We start from the raw sequence: 18,724 nt of genomic DNA, 5'->3' as shown, positions 1-18,724 counted from the left end.
GGGTCCGAGCCAGTAGTGTCTAGGTTGCTGGTAGAAGTGGTCACTGGCTTCTTTTCTCAGTGGCGTAGAAAGCTGACTTATCGGCCAAGGGTGAAAATTGAGATGTTGGAGATTGGAGGAGGAAAGCGCAAGTGTGGTCACAGAGCAGGGGAGTCAGGGATTGCTGTGTGCTTTTCTCCACCAGGCTCAGGTGCCCAGGTGAGTGTGAGTTAGGAGACCCATCGATGCTAAAGACAGTATGGTATGAAAACAGGACACAAGTGGGCACCAGGGGTAACCAAGAAACACCTATAGGGGCTTCCCTGGTGGTCCAGTGGTTAAGACTTTGCTTTCTGACGCAGGTTCAATCCCTGGTTGGGGGGCTAAGATCATACATGCCTCATGGCCAAAACCAGAAGGTAACAGCAGAACAGTATTGTAACAAATTCAACAAAGACTTAAAAAAAAAAAAAAGGTCCACATCAAAGAAAGACATGCCTATAAACAGAAACACCATCCATAATAATTTTAAGATACAAGTAAAAATAGTCAGGTTTTGTTTTTCCTTCAGATTGACAAGAGCTTTTATTGGGGATAAAAGGTATTGTGCTCTTCTGGAGCACAGTGTTTCTGTATTTAACAAAACATGCAATGTGTGTCCCCTTTAGGCCCGTCAGTCCTCCTTCTAGAAATTTATACTAAGAGATAATAGCTCGGATGCACGGAGCTACGTGCACAGTGTTCACTCTAGCAACGATGGTGAGAGTGACCACGAGGGCTCCGGTCACTAATCTGTGGACACAGTGGAAACAGAAGCTCACCCTCGCCTTTCACTTTGCAGATGAGGAAACTCAGGCCCAGAGAGAGGGAGTGACAGCCCCAGCCACGTCGCCTGGAGCTCAGACCCCAACGGTGGGCAGTGCACGGCCCCCTTCACCTGGGTTTGGAGTTGGAGTCTCTTGCAAGGTACTTGCCAGTCTCTCTTTTGAGCTGACTTGCTTTGCACTTTTAAGATATGAATTCTCAAAATGCTTTGCAAAGGTTTGCCATGCTTTCACTTCATTATGCAAAGTTTTCCTTGCAGTGGAATCCCAAGTGCAAAAGGACAGGCAGAGAAGACTAGACAGACTTTGCCTGGACCAGTGATGGGGAGGGACTACTCTTTTGAATCCCAAGTGGGACTTATAGGCTGAGAAAGGATATTTTATTCTTTCCTACAACTTTGATAAAAGCTGTAATAAAAATACAGAGATAACAAGTAGATCATATTTATTTCATTGATTAGATTCGATTGAAAGAAAATTAAGTTAGGACTGTGAGAACATCTGGGACATTTGGTCACCTCCATGGGTGGAACATGGGTTGTGCCTACTAGAGCCTTGGGTTCTGGTTTAGTTCTTCATGCCCTGGTGCAGGGATCTAAGAGAAGCCACCTAATTTCTCTGAGCTTTGTGTCTTTGTCAGAAAAAACAAGCAGATGAGCCTAAATTGCCTATAATAACTCCTAGAGTAAATATGATGCTCCTTCTGGTGGTGCCTTGTCCTCGTCCCAGCTGGCTGGGTGAGAGAGATGTCAGCACTGTCATGAAGTCCCTGTCCTTCCACAGCGCCACCTTAGAAAAGCTTGTGGAAATAATTGCGCCTCTGTCTCCTTGTACCTATTTCAGACCTCCAATGGCCGACCAGAGAATGGACATTTCTTCAACAATCAGTGACTTCATGTCTCCAGGTGCCACCGACCTCCTCTCCAGCCCTCTGGGCACCGGTGGCGTGGATTGCAACCGGAAACGCAAGGGCAGCTCCACAGACTACCAGTAAGGCCTTTGGGCTTGTTTTCCTCTGGCTAAGCTTGGTGGCAGCTTACGGGCATGAACGTCCAGGGGCCCTACTGTTCCTTCTGGAAGAAGGGATCCTGTCTATGAAAAGGGATCGGGATGAAAGATCTGACTTGACTTTTCCCTTTATCTTCCCTTGGATTGCAAGCAGGAGGGAGCCTCCCTTGCAGCTGAGCCATTTACTCTCCTTTTGTGCACCCCACCTAGGTCCCCAGATTTTCGAGGGAAAAAGAATAGCCTTAAAGCCAAGTTCCACCTCTTACCACTTTTTTCATTTTCCTTTGCTCCTTTGAGCAAGATGGCTAAGTCCATGGATCTAACCTCAGTGGTTCCAAAGAGCACTTTGCCTAAGGACCTCTCTAGAGGAGGACATCAGTGGGTTACTTAATGTTTGTAGAATGAGAAAGTAGAGGTCATCTCTGGAAACAGTATAGGAGCAGTGACATTGTCCTTGAATTAGTGTTCCTCTTACATTAAATAGCACCTTTTTTTTTTTTTTTAAAGACTCAATGGCTTTTCTTTGGAGTAAGTATATTTTCACACTTACAGTCAACTCTTCTGTATCTATACAGACATCTAGGGAATACGTCGGCACAGAACACCCAAAAGGCACATTTTGTTTTATAGAGGCAACTGCGTGGAATCTTGCCCAAATGTCCATTGGAGAGTTTTCTTCTGTTTAATGAGAGAAAATCTCCAAGGAGGTGTGCCCCCTTACAGCAGAAGTCCTTTTCTGCTGCAGTTCACAGGTCAGATTGGGGGAGCATAGCGGCTGGAGGTCAAATGCCCACTAGGAGATGCTATGAGTAATATGTAAGTGATCCCAGATGATTAAGAGAGCGGCTGCCCAGGGGATGGAGAATGGATGTGAGGACCAAGAGGGTGTTCTTCCATGGCGCTAACTCCACAACAGGGAAACCAGATGTTTTCGGTGGAGCTTTTGTCTGATGGAGCCCTTGACATGTTCTAAGACCTCTGCTGTCTGGATCTGTGGTTTCCACCCTTGTCACCACTCCGGACTTCCAGGTTTCCCGCATGGACCCCAGTCTGCAAGGCTTCTGTAATTCATGGACACCCCATGAATTAAGCACCTGTCATCCCTTTCTTAACAGCTTAATGTACCAAACTCCTACCCTAGGGCAGAGCTTCTTTTCACCTGAGATGATCACCTGCCTCAGCAAGCAGACACGAGTCTAGACAGAAGGGGAGAGGGACTTTTCATTTTCTCCTGTAGACTTGCTTCTGAACTTCAGGATCAGGTAGAGAAAGTCTCTGCCTATGAGGAGATGGAGGGCTCCTGGTTGGGAGCCACTGTTCTGAGTGCCCGCAGCATACCTCAGTGCTCCTAAGAAAGTTGCTTTTGCTCTTGGTGATGATGATGTCTGTAGGGCCATGGTTGGAGAAGGGAGAGAGGCCCAGAGGGTAGGTAGTCTGTCCTCCTGAGTGATTTAGGGATTGGAGGAAGGTATGAGCTCACCTGCGGGATTTAGAACTCCTTCCTCAGAGGATTTCGGTCTGTCTTCTACTGAACCCACAGCGTGCTGTGAAAACTGGATTCCGGAGTCCATGAAGGGAAGGCAGATCCTTCTGTGACCCCAGGACTCTCTGTGGTCCCCGACCCATGCCTCCATCTGTCCCAGTTCCCTGGGGCTCAGGGTTTCCCCCGAGCTGAGAAGCGGAGCACTGGGCAGCAATGGTGTGAGCTGGCTTGGGTTCTGCTCAGTGCTCCTCCGTGGGCACTTTGATGCTCCCTCCCCACCTTACCCACCACCAGGCATATATTCAGTATATATGCCCATGTACGTTTGATGCTTGATACATTTTACAAATGAATAAACTCCATTTATCCAAAGTGACGGGGGTTGGGAAAATTATAGTTACTTGGATACTCTGGTTAACTAAGTTTCCATGAATGCCATGTATTCCCAATTTTCTCAAGCAATCAATATAGTAAAATGCACGAACACAAACTTGATTGAAGTGGTATATATAACATTTGATAAACTGGAAAATGAGTCTGGTTTTGTATTAGGTTCAAGTTGGTTTTACTTTTATACATCAGGAGTCAATGCTGTGGCTCTTTGAGCTTTCTAGTTGCTCGGTTTCTGGATAAATGATGGCCTTCTGTATTACGGTGAGAAGTGATTTTGTATGTCTTAACAGTTATATTCTCTTTTGTTTTCTCAGAGAAAGCATGGACACAGACAAAGATGACCCTCATGGAAGGTACCGTGAATTAGTCATTTGAACTTCAGCATCCTTAGAGTCATTTTCCTTGCATAATTAAATGTGTAGGTTCCACCCATCTCCTTGATTAGGGATAAGCAAGGAGGCTGTGAGCTTGCGGGCTCAGAACTGTCTCCCCCCTACGCCCCACCCTGTAGCCCAAACCGTAGAGAATCTGCCTGTGATACAGGAGACCAGGGTTCAATCCCTGGGTCAGAAAGATCCTCTAGAGAAGGGAATGGCAATCCACTCCAGTATTCTTGCCTGGAGAATTTCATGGACAGAGAAACCTGGCAGGCTTCACTTCGTGGGGTCGCAAAAAGTCAGACACAACTGAGCGACTAACACACACACACACACCCCACTCTGTGTAGCTAACAGGCAGAGCCCTTGTGTGTCGTGTAGAGAGGACAGGGATCAGGCAGGGAAGAAAATGGATGTGTAACTCTGCTGTCAATCTCCAGGGGATTATGTTTCTTTTTATTTGTTTTCCAGGTTAGAATACACAGAGCACCAAGGAAGAATCAAAAATGCAAGGTGAGCTTGGACCTTCTTTCTGTATATAAGCCATCCTGGTTTGGTTGCTTAGTGGGCAGTCAAGGAGGCTCTGAATATCTGTTCCCTGTCTGTCGAACAGTCTTTAATACTGTCGTGATCTTAGGGAATGAGAAGGGGGGGAGGGGGGCCTGGCTTGATATGGCCTCTGTCCCTCACTGCCTCCAGGCTGAGCTGCCTTCACTTTTTGCTGTCTACGCATGTTTAATCTGAAGGGAACTCTGGAGGGAGCCAAAGATAAATCAAGGCTAAAGGTTTTCCCTGTCTTCAGCAGGCTCCTCCTTCCTGCCTTAGGGCCCTCTGGGGAGACCTGGCTCAGGGAATCAGTTCCCCAGCCTTGCCTGGCCTCAAAAAGGGCCTTTATTGCTCTGCAAGGTGTGGCTGAAGGCCAGACCTGGGGAGGCCCTGCTCCCTCAAGTAGAGTCTCTGACTACCCTCTTCCTGCCTCCAGCCATACTTGCTGACTCCCTTCCATGGGGGTCCTCCACTCTCCTGCCATTAACCCCAGGGCCATCTGATGCTGTGTCCTGTCACAGAACTAGGGCTGTAGAATTCAAAGGACCTGAAACTGCTGGCTTTCCCCTCATGGACCAGCTTTGGCGAGAGATCACACGATTGTGTTGCTATGGCAGCGGCACTGTTGACACGCCTCTTTGGGGGACAGTCACAAACAGCAGGTGCAAACCAGTCAGGAAAAGAGTGTGTGCCGTGGGACGTGTCATGCTGCTCAGCGGGCAGCGACTCTTGGGGACAGATGTAGCATCTGCTGCGTCTGGATGGGGTCACGGCTGATCCAAGGACCGCAGCATCAGTTACCTGGTGTCTCAGTCAGTCTGTCTCCCACAGACCACATGGCAGACTCCCCTCAGACCTCAGAGACAGCTCAGCCTGGGGCCCTCACTGATGTCTGTTCCTGGGTGCTTTGCCCTTCAAGTCCTCCACCTCCCTTTCTTTCTCCCCCATCTTAAAATCCAACTTTATTGGGGCTGAGAAGAATAGAAATGAGGAGAAATTAAAAGCGCAGTTGACTGTGAAAAGACAATTTTTGTAACATTTCTCAATTCTAAGGATAAGGTAAGCATTAAAAAAAAACCTAATACCGACTTGGCAACGAGCCGCACTTTTTTGGGTGACTTTAGTAGAAAAGCCCAGTTTGAAACATTCTTCAGATTCTGAATTTGCCTTGTCAGATGAATATTGAAAACAGTTATTTTCATCATTGTTTCCTTGATGCTCTGTTACATTTTACAGAAATCATTTTTCATATTGTTGTTCAGGGAAGCTCACAGTCAGATTGAAAAGAGGCGTCGGGATAAAATGAACAGTTTTATTGATGAACTGGCTTCTTTGGTACCAACGTGCAACGCGATGTCTAGGAAATTAGATAAACTTACTGTGCTGAGGATGGCTGTTCAGCACATGAAAACATTACGAGGTGAGATCCCGGCTTTATTGTTTTTTATGCCCTTGCTCACAAATGTTACCACCCTTACTTAGAATATCCCTGCCCCCCTAAGGCCAATGTTTATTACTTGCAAATGTGTAGCCTTGAGGAGTATACCAGTCATTTTCAGCAGCAGACATTATGCCAAATGAAATCGGCAAAAGCAAGCTTCTGTGGGTATCAAGATGCAGTTTTGCTCTCCTGCATCCCCAGAGGGTAGAGGCTGAGTGCCATGCATGTGTGTGTGTAGGAACCCAGGTTACATACAGAGAGGCACACATCCCATCTTGCATATACGTGGACCTTGCCCATACAATGATAAACATCAGAAATGTAGCTGCCCTCCATGACACAGGAAACTCTGTTCCAGTTTTTAAGAGGAAAAATTCGTTCTGGTTCCTTTTGAAGAGTGAGTCACTGGTTGACGGCACTTGCTACATTTTATTGTTGAGTGAACACTGATGATATTTTCATCTTCCTGGAATTTTCCCAAACCAGATCAACTCTTTATAAGGGAGGCAGTGTTTTCCTTCTTTTCCGAGTGTGGGGAGGGTGAGAAAACAGAGGCAGAAACGTGGAAGTGACTTATCCAAACCGCAGGAGAAATCTGAACTGTGGCAGGCATTTTAGGGAAGGCCGTCCCTGGAATTTTCCACAGCTAGACTTGGACTATTTGAGGAAATTGGAAAGTAGGCGCTCACTCAGATCTCTGACCTGCGTGGTAAAAAGAATTACGTCTTTTATATTTCTACAAAGCCACCAGAAATAAGAAGTAGCTGGTTTTGTCTTTTGACCTTGATTCAAAAATATAAGTGTTGTATCCTGGGCTTGGAGAATGGCATTTTAAAATTCATGTTAGGGAAGATAGAGATTAAATCATTACAACTAATTTCTGTTTCATTAGAAAGAAAAGAGTAGCAGAACTCAAGTGATCCTAAAAAGCAGGGGTGTGAATCAGTAATATGCTCCTTGTTAGTTCATTTGAAAGTCACAGACAGGTTCTGTTTCCTTCCTTCCTGGTGGTCTTTGGAATTGTCATGAGCTGTTTTAGTTTATCTCTTCACTGTGCTACTAACCGTTCTGCAGATTAGATTCCAAGTTGTTTACTGCTGGCATTCTTCTCTAAGTAATTCTCCCAAAAGATGCCAGATTGACAGCCTTTTAAACATAAGTCTTATGCCCTTTCAGTCCTGCGAGCTCGAGTTGCATTTACTGAAGTAATGCATTTCTCTGGGTTGCCAAGCTCATTTAACTCAACCCTGATGAAGAGGAACTCACAGCAAACGCCTTCCACAGTGTATTTACTCAGGGCCTGGCAGACTGGATGACTTCCCAAGAACATTTAGAGTGGTGATTTGAGCACCCGCTAGACAACCCATTTAATATAGATGTTGTGGGGAGGGAGCATCCTAGGAGTCTCGACCAGTTTGTTTCTAGAGCTTCCTTCTCTATTAGAAGCAGTTTCTAAACTTCTGTTAGCTCCTGAATTTTTGCTGTGGTGACAAAAACAAGCTTGCTAAGTCTCCTGTGGTCAACAGTGTTCACTTTTCGATGATATTCTCTTTGGCGTTAGAGGCTTCTGTCCAAAGCCAGAGCTCGCCTTATCTCTGCCAAGGAGAGAGAAGATAAAATGTAGCTCCCAGGGGGTAGGGGCAAGGCTGTGTCTGGAAGGCTTGAGGCAGTCGAGTGAAACGAGACATTATCTGAAAATAAAGTGTTCCAACTCTTTCTCTTTTTCTCCCCCGGAAGGTGCCACCAATCCATACACAGAGGCAAACTACAAGCCAACTTTTCTGTCAGATGATGAACTGAAACACCTTATTCTCAGGGTATGTTGCAATTACGGGATTGTTTTTACACAAGTGTGTGGGAATTTGATGTCTCAACACTGAACTTGTTTAGGCTCACTTCCTCTGTCAGGGTCTCCACCTTGTTCTTACTATTTGAACAGGCCTCACATCTCTTCCCTGGGACCCTCCTCTTCTACCCTCACTCAAACAAAAATGGAAGGTCTAGGGACTTTAAATCAGAAGAGCAGGATTTTGTTAAAAACAGGAGGTAATCAAGAATCCCCTTCCTGCATGTGAAGGTTTTAGAAAGGGACTGAAACTAATAACCATTGAGAATTTCTCTCATCCTCACTTGACCACTAACATAGAAACAGCCACCTAAAACCTTTCTACTAAAATTCCATCAAAACAACAAAGCTTCCAAAGACGTCGCAGCCCTGGGGAGGAAGATGAGTGGAGGAGGCAGGTGCTTTCACCTGCCTGACCGTAGCACTCGCTCCTCTGGCTGGCCTCTGCAGGAAGGCAGCTGGGGTGACGCCATGGGAACCTGGCTTGTGTGCAGAATCAGGTCTGCTCTGGGCCAAGCAAGATTTCACCTGGAAACTGAAGAGAGAGACACTAAATTCAGAGACATGTCCACTTGCAAATAGTAGAAAGAAAACCAGAGAAACCTAACTTAAGGGAGGAATACCTGCCCCATCTCCCCCCAGCCAGGGCTGCCCTCGCATCTCTGAGCAAAAAGTTTGCAAGGCCCCAGCATAGAGGGTAGTTCCTCTGTTTTTCTCCATCTTCACTACCCATTTTCAGCTCACCCTGGCTTCAGGCCCCCTGTTAGTCTGGCCTCCCTGTTCATTCCAATAGTGTCTGCCCATCCCCTTGTGACATGCTGTATTAAATGCAAGGAACAGGATGTTACGAGTCAACAGAGCTTTGTTTCTCAAGCATAGCCAGTCCTGGTTAGGCAGTGAGGGGCTGCTGTGGAGGTTCAGGGAGGTCAGCAGGAGCCAGGCCCTCTCTGTCTTCCTGCACCACCCTGCTGAGCCGGATTTTTCACCTTGGAGGGAGATGGTTATGCCAGGTTTCAGTAGCTCACCAGCCAGGAAGAGGGCAGGGGAGACTCCAGACCAGCTGTCCTTTGTATCAGGAAAAGGCATGCCTTCCTGGAAGCACAGGAGTAGACTTCAGCTTATCTTGAAAATGTCACCTGGTCCCCCAGAGGTGCAAAGCAGGTTGCAGCACAGGTATCTAGATCTTCCAGCCTCCAGAGGAGAAGCAGGCACAAGAGGGGTCAGGAACAGCAGCTGGCACACGTTCCTTCCAGAGCCACATCCGTCTGCTGGATTTCCCTCCAGTGGTGGCTGATTTAAAGTCATGACCCGGTGTGGAACTGCAGCTGTGGTCTGGTTGGCCTGGGGTCGGGTGGGGCTGGTGCCTCCTTGCAGGAGAAGCCATCTCATTAGTGCCGCATCTGGGACAGCTGTCACAGCACCCTCCCCGGCTCTCTTGTACATGAATTATTGTTAGGCAAGGGTTTTTACATCTTGTGTAGGTACAGTTCGTCTTTTTGAACTTCTCTGTCAATCTGTTTATTGGTTAGTCCCACATTCCAGCTTATCACTAGCGATCCTTCAGAGCTTTGTGTGACTTGTAGATTGGATAGGCGTAGCCTCTGTCTTCCATTTTCATTTGTTCACTAATTCAACAAACATTTTAGTACTTAATGGGTTTTGCATGGCGCTGTCCTACGAACATCCGATCACTGATTAACACCTTAGGGTGGGGGCGAGGCTTCTCAGCAAGTTAGTGATGGTCATTTGGTTACCTCTCAAGGCAGACTCGGAGGACACAGCGCTGCCCTCACCTTGCCATCCTTTTCATAAAAATGTCCTTGTTCTCAGGGAGGACATACTAGGATTAAGATATGAACTGTATCTGCAGCATCTCCAGAGAAGCCATCAGGGCTGGCTTCACAGGCGTGCAACCCTTGCAGCTACATAGGACCCGGTACTTGGTTTAATGCTCTGCTGCCGCCATCTTGAAGACTGTATTTTGAAAACAAGGGTCCCTTCATTTTCATTCTGTCCTGGACCCCACTAATTATGTAACTGGTCCTGATCACCATATTGGTAATTTGGTGTTTTTTAAAGAAATACATATATGTATGTACACATATAAAACAAGTTCCTTTTACAACAACAAGTGTTTAGTAATTGTTGCTGCTTTTCTAAATGATTCTCTGTTAGATGCTCATACTTATCAGGGTCTGGAATAAGGGTTTTAATGCTGTTCAAGTGAAAGACTTCATCTTGGGCCTGCCTTTTCTGCTTCTCTCTCACATACAACGTCAGTGGTGATCTGTCTTCTCTCATGGAACGTTTCTCATTTCTCTGCGCCGTCTCAGTGGCTGGGAAGCACTGTCTAATTCCTTGCCACTTCTGAGCCCCTGGGAATTGCCACTTCTGCTGAGCCCCTGGGAATTTGCTTCAGCAGACAGCAGGGTCCACTCAGATGATGTCTGAACCGTTTGGCCGCAGGAACTGGACTTTCAGTCTCCCTTACCAGTGCAAATCTGACTAATTGCTTTCCTTACCAAGTGCTTTCAAAAATACCTTTAATGACCGGCATGTGAAGGAGCAGTGAGCCTGACCAGTTTATGGCGTCTGGAACCTGTACCTGCCGAGCTTTGAAAGTGAGGCAGCCCCTCAGGTTCCGTGTCACTCATTATCTCGGCACCGTTCTCCCTGAGGCCGAGCCTGCCTTCATTTCCCCAGCCCCGGGAGCTCCTGTTTTCACCCCTCTGCTCTCTGGCTGGCCCTCAGCCTGGCTCCTTCACCTGCTGGTGCTCATCTGCCCAATTGAATCGGAGTTGGAATATTTTGTGCCTCCACTACACTGACCGTATTCACCAGCCTCTGGAACCTTCTCTCCCTCCCCTGAATGTGTTGAAATCCACTCCGCTTGTCATCAGCTTGGGCCTGAGTCTGCTCAGCATCTCTTCCAGGATGTCCCAGGCACCTTCTTTCCAAGCACCTTTTGAGCCACATCACTTCATTAATGAAAAGCCTCAAAATACTCTCTTCTCTAGTTGAGATATGAGGTTGTCTGCAAGGCAAATGAGGAAGTTATTAATACCCTCTTTTTCTTGACAGAATGAGGCTTCTAGCAGATGGTGCTTGGGAAGTGGCTTCCCCCTCACTGTCATCCTTTGCCCCCAGGCCAGCGCAGAGGCCTAACTTAGGAAAGGATCAGCCCTAGCCTCCTTCTGGCAGGTGGCCTGCCGGGCCCTCTCACAGCAGTAGTGAGTCTCTTCCCCGCTCACTCGCGTCTTTTAGCCCAGCACAAGTGCACGTACCATTCTGTTACCTTCTGGTGCGTGAATTCATTTCCTTAGTTCTTTGAGTTTAACTGCATCCCAAAGGCCCTTTTGTGGAAAAGGGAGTAGGTTCTTTATTAGCGTGTGTATGTGTGCTGAGTCGCATCCGACTCTTGCAACCCCATGGACTACAGCCCACCAGGCTCCTTTGTCCATGAGATTTCCCAGGCATGAGTACTGGAGTGGGTTGTCATTTCCTTCTCCAGGGGATATTCCCAACCCAGGGATCGTACCTGTGTCTCTTTGAGTCTCCTGCATGAGCAGGCAGATCTGAGCCATTGGGAAAGCCCCAGGTTCTTTAGTAGTCTATTCCAAAGAACAGACCGAGGACCAGCAAATAAAGAAGATAATGATGCATGTGGTTTAGTCTGTGGTAGCTGAGTATACTCAACGAACATGAGTGTGAGCAAACTCCAGGAGATGGTGAAGGACAGGGAAGCCTGGCGTGCTGCTGTTCGTGGGGTCGCAAAGAGTCGGACCTGACTGAGCGGCTGAACAGCAGCAACCTGAGAATAGAGCAAGTGCATGGTAGAGCGGGGAGCACTCTCCCCAGAAGGCCCCAGCAGGGGTTCTTAGGGGTCACCCATCTGGAGAGCCCTGGCTAGGCTTCAGTCACATTTGCACAAAACATCCTAAGCTCTCATGTTCCATGGCTTCAGTATTTATCTGCCTTAGTCTGTCCAACGAATACTGCCCTGTCTCCACAGCTATCTTTGTCGACACTTTGGATTTTTGCCTGTATTTAAAATGAAGAGGTGAAAGAATGTCAGGAGAAATTTTTGCTTGGCTTTTCTTGTCTCATTTAGGATATAAACAGTTCATCTCTGCATCAGGGAATAAAACTTGAGAGTAGTTGTTCTCAGCCCTGTGAACATTAGAATCGCTTTGGGGTGGGGGTAAGTAGGGGAGGGGGTAAAAATCATACCAGTGATCCGGCCCCACTCTATACCATCAGCATAAAACAACAAAAGCAGACCACACTTCAGGTGCTGAACCCACTGTTCCAGAGAGCTCCCTCGAAATGGAGGTGTTGAAGTCTTTGGACAGACGGTGGCTTCAATATTTGAGAGGGAATTTTGACCCTAAGGTTTCCTTCTAGTCTCAGATTCTGTGATATTATAGTGTTGCTATACTTAGAACAATGAAATGAATTTCTCTGGACCTTCATGCAGTCAAAGGAAAAATCTTAAACTGAGTTCTCCTTCGAAACAAAACTCTCTGTAATTGGACTTTCCCTGGTAATCATTAGTGATACATGTGTGTATGTCTGCCTTGGAGAGAATCTTATCATTCTCAGAAGGTATTTGTTCTAAGCATCCTGTTCTCAGGACACCTGTGAAACTGTCAGTGACTGCAGTCCCATGCTTTGGACACTTAGAAAATAAATCCTTATTTGCTATCAGAGTGATTATAAATCATGTCTCCTAAAGTGTGATAAATTGACTATCCATTTCTCCTGATTAGGCAGCAGATGGATTTTTGTTTGTCGTAGGATGTGACCGAGGGAAGATCCTCTTTGTGTCAGAGTCTGTCTTCAAGATCCTCAACTATAGCCAGGTACTGTTCTTGTTCCCATTGGTGGTGGGCAGCCTTACAGTGGCCAAAAAGGCTACCCCACTTCTCAGAATAATTAATAGACAAGTGATACGTGAAATGCTTCTATTGTTCCCCAACACCATCCTTCTTCCAGAAAATTCTTAACACAGAAATGAATATAAACTTAGAAAACTTCCTTTAATATGCTTCCATTGGGAAGTTTGACCTTAATCAGCCTTGTAACTTTCTCACTGCTTCAAGTGTAGGGGTAGGGAGACAAGGGGCTATTTGACAGGGAAGACAGACAGTACAATGCCAGAGAATAAGAAAAATGGGAATCTACCCGTACTGTATCTACAATGATGTATCGCTTATTAGCTCTATTGAACCTCAGCATCCTCTATAAAATGATTGTAACAATCCATACATTCTATGACTGTTTGTAGAATCATATAACTATTTAAATAAAAGCTTCTAGAAAAGAGCTTATCACCTGTTTTGTCCCTAGAGTTTTTATTCATTTTTTTCATTCATTCACTCATGCTCATACCAGTATTTGCATGGAAATTTGGTAAAGCAGAAGAATTGCAGTATCAAAATAACATTTATATAAATTAATGTAAATTTCATGTTTCCAACGTGTTTTGCTCTTTTCAGTCTTAGAGCAAAGCTGTGGAGGAAGTTATTTATAACTCTGCTAACAATTAGGCTACTGAGGCATATAGTATGACACAACTTGTGTAAGAACAGAGGTCTAATGGAGCTAGAGTCAGAGCCCACGCCCTGCATTCCTCCCGCTGAGGTCTTGGAAGGGAATCTGTGGGCATGGGAAGTAAAGGGATACACGCTGTGAAAGACTTTTGCCTTAGAGGAGCGTGAGCTGTTGATGTAGGTGAGCCCTTGTCCCTTCTTCTCAGTGCCTCATTCATGGTGTCCTTATCTAGGCAAAGTGCCTGGATGTGTGTCCATGTTAACGTGTGAAATACTTGAGATTCTCATGCTTAAACGTGCAGAGTAAAGGCAAAGCCCTTATATTCCGCATGCTGTTGACTTGTCCTTCTTGGTGATGCATTCCCACAGAATGATCTGATTGGTCAGAGTTTATTTGACTACCTGCATCCTAAAGATATCGCCAAAGTCAAGGAGCAGCTCTCCTCCTCCGACACCGCACCCCGGGAGCGGCTCATAGATGCAAAAAGTGAGTTCGGGAGCCGCTGAGGGCCAGGCTGCGCGGTGTGTGCTCTGTCAGCCTCAGCAGCTGGGTTCCTACCTCTCTGCCCTTTATCTGGGTCACAAGTGCTCTTTGGCTGAATGGAATTATTATATTACTTCGCGTTTGTTGCTATTCTGATTTACATAAAGAAGAAAAAACTTCAATGTCCAAATTCGTGAGGGGAAAAACAACCATTTTAATTTGATTCTTTCTGATTTTTAGTCAGTTTTTTTTTTTTCAGGATCTAGAATCCCCAGTTGTATGTTCCTGAGTTAAAAGGATTCACATCAGTTTGATTTGTTCCCCCCAAAAAATCACTTCTGTGGGTCTGAGTTGTACTCATGCAGCCTCGTAAGATGAAAAAGTATAAATATGACATCTCTCTGACCAAAGTGGTTTCTCTTGAGGTCCCTCACCCCCCACCCCCCGACCTGCCTCCCTGCTTCCTCGTGGCAGTGGTGGAGCACCACTCACGTCCGCCCCGGCTTCCTGCTCCTGCACCTGCCCCCCTGCCTGCCAGGAGCTCTCTCCCCCTGCAGTCCCACGGGGAGCTCTGCACTCCAGCAGTGAAGAGCGTAGACTCCGGGGTCAGAGGCAGGGCTCGAATCGTGGCTCCACCATTTACTAGCTGCGTGACCTTGAGCAAGTTACTTAACCTCTCTGTGCCTCAGCTTCTTTACCTGCACAGTATCACCGACTTCATCAGGTTGCTGTGAGGATTTAATATGCTAAAAACATACAGCACAGTTTCCAGCACACAGTAAGCACAACGTTGTATTTACCTTGGCCCAGTGCCGTCATAGCCTAACTAGCTTCCTGCTCCCAGGCTCTCCATTATAGTCTCTGGAAGGAAATGACCACCAGTGGGATCTCCTTTAAGTCATCCTTTTCACTAAGGCACTCCTCATCTTCCTACAAGTACAATGTAGTCCCTGCCACCTGGTGCCCTTTATAGTCTGGTCCTGCAGTTGTCTTAGTGACCTCAGGAGGAAGAGGTGAATGCTGTTCGGTCCTTGCCTCTAAGGCCATTACCCACGTAGTCAGGGCGATGAGGAGACAGCACTGTGTATAATAAGTGCAGCCATAGACGTAGTACCAGCCACAGAGGACGATGACTCATCCCCATGTGGGTGTGGGCACATGCATCATGGAGTAGGTGACAGCTCCAGGTGGGTTTGAAAAGATGAATTAATATTTGCCAGGTGATGAAGGGAGGAAAGTAGCAGAAGAAATGATTGGTGGATGGGGGCAGAAGGGTGGTGCTGGGGTTTGCTGGTGCTGTGGGAGAAAACCATTCAGGGGAGGGGGAGGGCTGGACGACACAGACCTTCTCATCCGTGAGGATGCAGTGCAGGACTGCGGGGTGGAGGGCCGGGGGGGCAGGCTCAGATCCCCGTGAGGATGCAGTGCAGGACTGCAGGGTGGAGGGGTCGGGGGGCAGGCTCAGATCCCTGGCTTCTGTGCTGACAAGTAGCCCATGTTTCTATCAGGATAACAGTCAGGCTTTTCTCCAGAGATTGTAATTCAGTTGGTCCAAGACTAGAATTCAAACCACAAATATGAGCCATATATATGATTTTAAATTTCCTGATAGCTACATTTGAAAAAGTAAAAATAAATGCAAAACTAATTTTAATACTATCTTTTACTTAACACTCAATCCAAAAGGAAGTCTTTCTGATTTTTTTTTTTTTTTTTTGCCCTATTTCTTTGAAATCTTGGGTATATTCACATGTTCAGCACGCTTCCAGTTTGAAGATCCCAGCAGCTGCATGTAGCTAGTGGCTCCCGTACTGGGCGGCATAGGTCTAGAGTGGGGCTCAAGCATCTTCAGGTCAATACAGCATCTGGGGGTTCTGGTGTCCAGCCAGGCTTGAGAACTCGAGCCAACCCTGTTGCCTCTGTTCCGTTCCAGTGTCCAGACCTTGCCCACTCTCCAGGTCCCGGCCCACTTTCTGCCTCCTCAGGGAAACACCGGTGGTTTCTGCCCTTTATTTGGCACTTTTCAGTCATACACCATGTGTGGCATGAGCACAGTCCGTCCGGTCAGCTTCCATTTCCCCCCCCTCAGCTCCCGCTGAGAAGAGGGTCCCGTGTGTATTTCTTTGTTCCCCGGAGCGCGTAGTCCATCCATCAGTAGCTGCATTCTGCATGTTCTAGAAGACCGGCAGGCCGACAGCACCCCATGTGCAGAGCATCTGTGCAAGCCTGTGAGGAGGAGTGTTGCTGTCAGGCCCCTGTTACAGAACAGAGAGGCAGGAAAGAAAAGGCTTTCTTCAAGGGCATGCTCCCCTGCCTGACAGACAACACGACCCTCAGTTTATCACGTTTTGTGTATTGATTTGCAGCTGGACTTCCAGTTAAAACAGATATAACCCCTGGGCCATCTCGATTATGTTCTGGAGCACGGCGTTCTTTCTTCTGTAGGATGAAGTGTAACAGGCCTTCAGTAAAAGTGGAAGACAAGGATTTCCCCTCCACCTGCTCCAAGAAAAAAGGTAACCACTTAAGAGTTCATTAAATCCTTTCACGGGTGAGGCTGGCCTTTCCACAGAGGGGCTCTCAGTAGGGTGTGGGCTCAGAGCAGGTGGGTCACAGGTTTGCAGCCAGGACCTCTGTGGCCCTGCTTCGGTGAGGGCAGCTGGGGAGCCACAGGGAGGCGGGAAGCCCTGACAGATTCGTGGAAAGTCTTCCTCTGTTTCAATTCTGTTCATTTTCGTGTGGCTCGGGAAGAGTATTCTCAGTCACAGTTCCCTGTGTCCCCAGCGCCCGCCAGAGTTACCCTAGGTTCACCAGTGCCTACAGGCGGCTAGGAGCAGCGGACATGCCATTTCTCTTCCACGGTGAAGTGTTTCTTCTCACCTTGCTGCCCCCTCCCGCTCTGAACTCTCCTCTGAGTTCTTTCTGTTGGTTCCTTTCCAGCCCTCTTAAGAGGAGTAGATACATACAACAGTCCATAGGTAATGTCACCCACCCATGTGGCTTTCAATGACATTTATATGCCAGTAATCTCCAGGTTCATATTTCTAGCCCACACTGCTCTTTTGAACTCCAGATTTGTAAACTAACTGCTTATTTAATCTACCTGCTTGGACATCTCTAGAGCATCTCATAGGTGATAGGCATAGAAGTAACCACCCAGGCTTCCTCTGGAATGTTACGGCAGCTCCTCGCATCGAGCTGTGTGTGCTGAGAGCCTGGGAGACACCGTCTCCCCGTTTCCCTCCGCCCTGGCCTAGGGTTCTTGCTGCTATGAGTCACTCCTGAAGAAGTGTATTTGTTACTGCCATTACTCGATCGAGGCTGTCCTGGGTCTCATAAGTCTGTTGAAGTACTTTCCTCACGCTTTCCAGCCTTTCCCATGGCCAGAGTGACCTTTCTAAAAGCAAATCTTTGTATCTGTCCCCTGTTTCAAACCCTTCATTGGTTCCCATTGCTCTTGAAGAAAAGTTTAAAATCTTTAATGTGACCCTGTAGCGCTCTCCCTTGACACTCCTCCATAGGTTTGAGCCGTGCAGACCTCCGTTTGATGCCTCCAACCCCTTTCCACTCAGTATCTGCACACGTGGTGTCACCTCTGAAGGAAGTGCCTCCCTCGCCACCAGCTCCCCTCCCTGGCTCTCTGCAAACCCCCCTTCAGAGTGGACCCCGATGTCTGTCGCTCAGTCCCTCAGACTGCCTTCTGTCTGCATGGCACACCCTGCAGGTTTTCCTTGTGACACTTGCTCCCATTGCAGTTATGGAGTCATTTGTGGGTTATTTGTTTGAAGTACCTCCCCCCCATTAGACTAAATTCCACAGAGGCGTGCCTGACTTGTTGTCCACTCTTTCCCAGTAACTAGCACAGACCCGATGCTTGGTAAACATTCCATAAGAATGTGTCTACTGGGACTTTCCTGGCAGTCCTCCACGGCAAGGGGGGCACAGGTTTGAGCCCTGGTTGGGGAACTAAGGTCCTGCGAGCTGCGACACAAGGCAGCCCGCCCCCGCCAACAACAAAAAAAAATATGTGTACTGTTGAAATTCACGGATGCTTCACGCTTAACGTGTCCCACACTGAAATCTTTCTCCCTCTCCTCTAAAACACACTCTGTATTCTCTCCCCTGAGTCAACAAATTGTACCTGTAACCACTCAATCCGAAAAAGTTGGACTCATCTGTGTTTTCTTTTTTCATCCCAAATATTTGATACTCAGACCAGATCCCAAAAGTTCAGCCCAGAAATTCCCCTGCGTCCTTTCTGCCTCCCCCTTATCTCCACAGCACTGCCATTGTGAGTCCCTGGCATCTCTCGCTGATTACTATCCTCCTCCTGGCTTTTACTGTCTTCCAGTCCCCCACCGCCCCCCGTCATTAAAGCATCCAAATCACGATGTGATTTTGCTGTTTCCCCACTGTAAGTGCCCTTGGAAACTCTCCATTTCCAGTCTGGAAAAGGTTAACACCTTTGTGAGCAAATGATCCAAGGCCCCAACAGTATGCTGCCAACCTACCTTCCCAGCACTTACCCCCAGCACCTCCCTTTTCACTTCACCTGCATGGAGCACTGTGCTGTTTGCTGTACAGGATGCCCCTCTGGGTCTTTGTACCTTCTCAGCCTTTACACATTCTGGTCCTTTAGCCGGTGCCCATCCCTCCCAGCTCTCCTCCTACACAGATCTTCTGGGCAGCCTTCCTCTGCCAGGGGGATTGTGCTGCTCCTTCCTTGGTGTACGTGATGCCCATTTGGTGTCATCATTGCTACGAAACACACATGACACTGGATCATGCCTG

General features: G+C 47.4%; 1 protein-coding gene across 12 annotated transcripts in view; it reads left to right on the top strand.

Moving 5' to 3' along the window:
• BMAL1 (basic helix-loop-helix ARNT like 1) overlaps positions 1-18,724 on the top strand; it is a 110,176-nt gene that overhangs the window by 76,858 nt on the left and 14,594 nt on the right. For 10 of the 12 annotated variants that reach the window (XM_060399251.1, XM_060399249.1, XM_027978985.3 and 7 more), the window contains 9 exons: positions 821-945; positions 1,647-1,793; positions 4,002-4,040; positions 4,536-4,577; positions 5,873-6,030; positions 7,789-7,868; positions 12,667-12,759; positions 13,819-13,936; positions 16,300-16,449. In XM_060399251.1, the coding sequence (XP_060255234.1) occupies positions 1,654-1,793; positions 4,002-4,040; positions 4,536-4,577; positions 5,873-6,030; positions 7,789-7,868; positions 12,667-12,759; positions 13,819-13,936; positions 16,300-16,449 (820 nt within the window). In that variant the 5' untranslated portion in view covers positions 821-945; positions 1,647-1,653. 12 annotated transcript variants of the gene reach the window in all.

This window comes from Ovis aries, chromosome 15, assembly GCF_016772045.2.
Source record: "Ovis aries strain OAR_USU_Benz2616 breed Rambouillet chromosome 15, ARS-UI_Ramb_v3.0, whole genome shotgun sequence".
In the NCBI taxonomy this organism is placed as follows: Eukaryota; Metazoa; Chordata; class Mammalia; order Artiodactyla; family Bovidae; genus Ovis; species Ovis aries.
The sequence above is the reverse complement of the archived record's forward strand: the minus strand, read 5'-3'. Positions and strand labels throughout refer to the sequence as shown.